The sequence below is a fragment of the Lycorma delicatula genome, chromosome 1 (genome assembly GCF_047948215.1).
Source record: "Lycorma delicatula isolate Av1 chromosome 1, ASM4794821v1, whole genome shotgun sequence".
Classification (NCBI taxonomy): domain Eukaryota; kingdom Metazoa; phylum Arthropoda; class Insecta; order Hemiptera; family Fulgoridae; genus Lycorma; species Lycorma delicatula.
Window position 1 is genome coordinate 134,924,050 of NC_134455.1, and position 6,000 is coordinate 134,930,049.

Genomic DNA, 6,000 nt, shown 5'->3' on the forward strand with positions numbered 1-6,000 from the left:
AAAATGAACGGACTATAATCAATTTGGACACTTCAAAGGATGGTGGTATACACTGGGTTTGCTTTAGAAAAATCGATAAAAATTTAGATTATTTTGATAGTATAGGAAACACACCCCCATCCAAAATTGATCAATTATTTTTGAAAATCTAACGTAATCTACAATTATAACTGATATCAAGCCGATGATGATGTAATTTGTGGTCGATTGTGTTTAGAATTTTTATCAGAATAAATTATATATTTTGGATTAAGATTTTTTTTGTTTTACATATATCGTGTTTGTTATCGATTGACGGAAAGAATTCGTTGATTAAAAAGTAATTTTTTCCACCAATCGATCTTTCAAAAGGCCAATATGAATTGGGATTAAAATGGTTGATGACGGCCAACACTATTCCAAATATTGAAGAGAACAAAAATAATAAATTGTGTTATGCGTTCGACCAGGATGTCAAAAAATATGAAAATAATAATTATGTATTTACATTTATGTATTTAACTATTCCCTTGGCAGTACGAATGCTGGCGATGCGAGCCCTACCATCAGGTCCGTAGTGTAGTTCTTGTATTCGACCTAATTCCCAGTGGAGAGGAGGCCGGAATTCTTTTCTAAGAAGCACCAATGCTCCTGGCTGCGGAGGTTTATAATCCTTCTTCCACTTATTTCGTTGCTGAAGAGTTGATAAGATATTCATTTGACCAACGACGCCAAAAGTTCTGGTACATACGTTGAAGACGTTGCCATTGATCAAGCCGGTTAACATTTACTACAGATGAATCAGGTGAAGGAATTGAGAATAAAAGATTACCACCAGTAAGGAAATGAGCAGGAGTTAAGGGACTTAGGTCATTCGACAGACTAGTAAGTGGTCGGGTATTGACGCAAGCCTCAATCTTAATTAATAAAGCTTCAAATTCATCGTACTATAGAATATTCGTTCCCAGTACTCGCTTTATGTGATGTTTAATAGTTTTTATTCCGGCTTCCCAAAGGCCGCCAAAATGGGGAGAACGAGGAGGAATAAAATGCCACGTTAAACCGTTATCAGCACAAAAAGAATGCGTTTGATGACGATGATCTTCAGAGGCTAGCATTTGTTTTAATTCACGGAATAAATTATTAGCACCAATAGAGTTTGTGCATTTAACTTGAATTTGCTCAGGAACCATTTCATCCCATCCCAGATCCTTTATTTGCCAGATCTCCTGCATAATTAGTTTGGCAGTAATAACGACTGGAGAAACTATTCCGATAGGATCGAATAATTTTGATATATCATACAGAATAAATCGTTTAGTGATTCTAGTTGGAGGTTTCGTTAAATTAATTTTAAATCTAAAGGAATCGGAGGAAGGCTGCCAAAACATTCCTAAAGTTTTAATTGCTTTATTGCTAGATTCTTCTATAGTAAATCCAGTTTCACGACGTTCATTTGGAATGTTCTCCATTATAGTAGGATCATTAGAACACCATTTGTGTAGTTCAAATCCGCCTTCCTTCAGAAGAGATATCAGTTGCGATTGTACTTCAAATATTTGCTCACGAGAATCGCTTCCAGTCAAAACATCATCCACGTAAAAATCCCGAAGTAGACACTCAGCTCCCTTCGGAAAGGATTGTTTTCCTTCGTTTGCGAGTTGAACTTACGTTCGTATTGCAAGGTATGGAGCAGATGCAGTGCCATATGTCACAGTTTTAAGTCTATAAATATTAATTGACTCAGCAGGATCATTCTTCCACAAGATACGTGGAGATCGCGTTCATCTTCTGTAATTAATATCTGTCGATACATTTGCTTTATATCTGCTGTGAAGACGTAAATAGGAATACGAAAGTATAATAGAATTGTGACAATGTCTCGTTGAATTGTAGGACCAATCATGAGTACATCATTCAGAGAGTTGTTGGTAAATGTTTTAGACGATGCGTCAAATACTACGCGAAGCCGTGTACTGGAAGATGCCTCCTTAACTACCGGATGATGCGGCAAATAGTATGTAAGGTTCGGTTCATGAAAGCTGGTTATTTGTTCCACCTCACCATTCTCCAAGTATTCGTTTAAAAATTCAGTATAAGCTTGTTTCAACTCTGGTTGTCTACTAAATCTTTGTTCCAAAGACCCGTTTAATCGCATGCTCCTTTGAGTCGCCTAAAGTAATAGTAGGATCTGTAGAAAATGGTAAGCTGACTATAAATCTGCCATCAGACTGACGTTTAACATGATTAGTATAATGTTGTTCACAGGCATCTTCTTCAAACGTTTTTGACTTCTCAATTGGTAGTTCTTCTATCCCCCAGAAAGATGATATAAGATTTTCTAAATCGTTTAATGCAGCAATATTGCAATGAGCAATAGTAGTAATGGAAGTAGTTTCAATTTCTCGTGATTTACCTGAAGTCATCGTCCCACTGACAATCCAACCAAACTCTGTATTCTGAAGAACTGGTAAATTAGAGCCAAGCTTGATGTGTCCTTCTATTATTGCGTTAAAGAAAATACTAGCGCCAATAAGTAAGTCAATTCCTCTACTCTTGTAAAAGTGTTTGTCAGCCAAATTTACTTCATTTGGAATATTAAATTCTTTGTGTATTGAAGATGTAGGAAGATCATGAGCTATCCTTTTTAACACCAATAACTCTAGCTCTTCTTCAAAGTTGCCAAACCTTGATTCAATAGTAGTTCGTACGGAATATTTAGCTGATGTATTTGAGTTCCCAATGCCAATTATTGATGTTGAAGTTTTGACTTGTTGAATGCCTAACGCAGCAGCAAATGACTGACTTATGAAGTTTAATTGGCTACCGCTATCTAGTAAGGCACGACCCAGATAATAATTACCCTGAGAATCTGCAACCAACACTATCGCTGTTGCTAGAACTACTTCTTGATTTTTGCTTGAGCAGGTAGGTATATCTAGCCGTTTAATTTTAAGTATTCCCTGTACGTGAGCCTTTATTATTAATCTCTTATTGTCAAATCTTTGTTTGAGAGATGACCAAGCTGAATCGTAATTACATGCTGAGACCTTGATTTCCTTGATAGTCCGTAGAGCTTCATCTGTAAGGCAAGAACGAAGGTAATAAAATTTTTGTATATTTGTCAGTTTTGTTGAATTATTTATCATAGAATCGAATATATCATGAAAATTTGTCCAATCTTCATAATTGCCGGAAAAGGAAGGTAAAGGTATATGTGGGAGTTTAACGTCACCAGTTACGTCAGTTTGTTTAGGAGAAAGCTCGAAAGGATTACTTGTTTCAGGAATTTTAGGGGCTGAAGAATATCTTCAATTTTAGCACGGATATCAAAATAACTCTCTTCAAATGAGACGTACTCAGCTTCGTCGTTTTCATTATAATCACTAGTAGCAACTTCTTGAATTTTTTTGGATGACGTTGAAGTCGGTCCAGCATTCTTGAAGCTTCTGTAGTCTCGAAGTTAAATTGGATAAGGATTGGATTTTTGCATTAAAGGTAAGGAGATAAGTCCTTATGCGAGTGACTCGTGCCTTTACATGTCCGCGCTTAGCTCTTAAGAGCCTCTTGCTTCGTTCCGAACCTTTTCCTCGTTCTCCTCATTTGAAGACATGTTTAAAAATATAACAACCGAGTACTGAGATTACAAATTGAAATTATAACTAATTGAACTTAGGTACGCTAAATATATGATTAATGATAAAGAAAATGTTAAATAGTACAATGCATAAACCTAGCTACGAGAATATATTAAATTACATACGTCAAATAAACAAAAAAAAAATTATATTATAATATATAAATATTATCGCTTCAATAATATTTAAATAGTAAGAATACAAGAAATAGTAAATAGACTGATATCTATAGATACATAGCAAAAGTTATTTAAAAAAAAACGTTTAATTTAAAGAAAACTATTCTGTAGAGAATAATTATTCTAAATGCAATAAAATTCCATCATACAAACATTTCTGGGAAAAGATCAATTAAGTAAAGATAAGAAAGTATTATACACAAATTCAAAGACTGTAAAATGGAATTACATAACAAACATGATTATAAACATTAGCATAGAAGCCAAAATATAGATTTCATTACTTAAAGATAAACACTGATAAGAGGAATTTAGGTCGTTAAAATTAACTGAGTGTAGAAAAAACGAAGAAAAACAAAATAAAATCTGTTTACAATAACAATTATGTAGTATTAAACTCTTAATATTTAATAAACGACTTGACCTCATACAAGGTTGAACTTGAAATTATGGACACAATAACGAAAATGTAACAAACATGTTAAAACAAAAATGTATACTGAGACAAGTAAATAATAAAAATCGAAATGTGAAAAACAACAGATTCACAACTAGAACTAATGCAATATTTAAACAATACTGAACATAAGCTTAAATATTTTACGTAAGTGGCTTGCGTCAATGTTAAGGTACAATAAATTAATTTTCATTACTTACAGATATACGTTATAAAATATGGCTTGACTTGCGTGGAATAATGCGTATTTTTCTCACCAGAACCTGACACGTTGGCCAAACTACCATAAGTAGAAGAAAGATTTGACTACCTATGTGTTGCGAATGTCTAGAAGCATAGATGAAGACATAGGTGTAGAAAAAAAATGCGATCTGAGGTGATGTTGCTGGAAGATCAGATTTTGAACAGCCATACATCGAACGTTTATCTTCGCGTAAATGGTGAACGTAAACACGTTTATACACAGCACTCAAGACCAAATAGTTAATTATGAGGAAAATCTCGAACTAGTTTAATATAATTCCGTTTAAATACACACTTAATCTTGAAAGCGAACTGTTCATTAAATTCGTTTAATTATAGTTTCGAAACTTTGTTTAATATAGTCGTTTAAATAATCACGTCGGGGTCACCAACACATGTTTGAGAATAAAGCAAGGTGAAATAGATATTCACGCAATAAGTTATAACTTGTATTTATTGAAATTATATAACATTGATACAGTATAACAAACATTCAGCATATTACATGTCCTTTAATTTTACGTTTAGAAACAGCACTGGACTGCCAGAGTCGGCAACTGGAACGCGACTGGCAATAGACTGCCCCCACTCCCTCTTGAACAGTTAGCAGAGAGGTCGATCCGATAGAAACGCTTAACAATATTAAAATAAGAATAAATCAACCACATGAGTATACAGTTCCGAGTGAATTTTGTTGGTGCCTTTCTATTCGATGAGGTAATTTATAAAATAAATTGCCAAGAGATGGCCAGTATGAGAAACGTAGGTGTGACCTCTATTATGAAAAATGTGATTTCAATTAACAAATAATTCGATTCTATTGTTGGAACAAGCCGGATGGGGATGGGTTAATGGAACAAATAAAATTAATATGGACGATGAGGGGGGTTTTACTTTATACATACCATTACCAATGTTATTAAGTTTGCTGAAGACTATAGAAAAATAATTATTAACAACAGACAAGAATTATTATTGAAACATACCAGTGATGATGTGAACGCAATACTGGCCACAGTTTCAGGTCATAAATCTAAACTAGAAATAACACATATTGGATGGCTTGTACCATATTTAAAGGTGTCGAGTGAATATCAATTGGAATTGGCTAAATTGAGAGAAAAAATGAAGAGTTGCGTATACCATTTAGAAGTTGGGAACTTCATCAGAATCCAACAGTCCCACAAACAAAATCTATGACTTGGAACGTAAAAACATCATCACAATTAGACAAACCTCGACACATTATTGTAGGCTTTCAAACCGATAGATTAAATAAAGCTACAAAGAACGCGTCAGAATTTGATTCGTGTAACGTTAAAAATATTAAAGAATTCATCAATTCTAGCTGTTATCCTTATGAGGATTTAAAGGGGGATCGAATGTTGATGTTAAAGATGTTTGTGGAGTTTAAACCATCATATTATAAATTGTCTGATTCACCTTACACATATTCCATTATAAAAACAAATATCCATTATAAGTGATTGATTGTTCACAAGAT

General features: G+C 33.9%; 2 protein-coding genes across 9 annotated transcripts in view; both read right to left on the reverse strand.

Annotated features, from left to right (window-relative positions):
* LOC142322512 (uncharacterized) overlaps window positions 1–5,146 on the reverse strand; it is a 67,812-nt gene extending 62,666 nt beyond the window's left edge. For 5 of the 8 annotated variants that reach the window (XM_075361660.1, XM_075361650.1, XM_075361642.1 and 2 more), the window contains exon 1: window positions 488–1,694. In XM_075361660.1, the coding sequence (XP_075217775.1) occupies window positions 488–489 (2 nt within the window). In that variant the 5' untranslated portion in view covers window positions 490–1,694. Of the gene's footprint in view, window positions 1–487; window positions 1,695–4,453 lie in introns of those variants that run through there. The other 3 variants (XM_075361669.1, XM_075361665.1, XM_075361641.1) reach the window with 2 other exon arrangements.
* Window positions 1,975–3,622, reverse strand: LOC142322596 (uncharacterized). Its single transcript, XM_075361675.1, has one exon. The coding sequence runs from the start codon at window positions 3,126–3,128 to the stop codon at window positions 2,103–2,105; it is 1,026 nt and encodes a 341-aa protein (XP_075217790.1). The 5' UTR covers window positions 3,129–3,622; the 3' UTR covers window positions 1,975–2,102.
* Window positions 5,147–6,000: the final 854 nt, after the last annotated feature.

What these genes read in the sequence shown, in the direction of transcription:
- LOC142322596 (XM_075361675.1), bottom strand. Translation starts at nt 3,128, where the DNA reads ATGATAAATAATTCAACAAAACTGACAAATATACAAAAATTTTATTAC.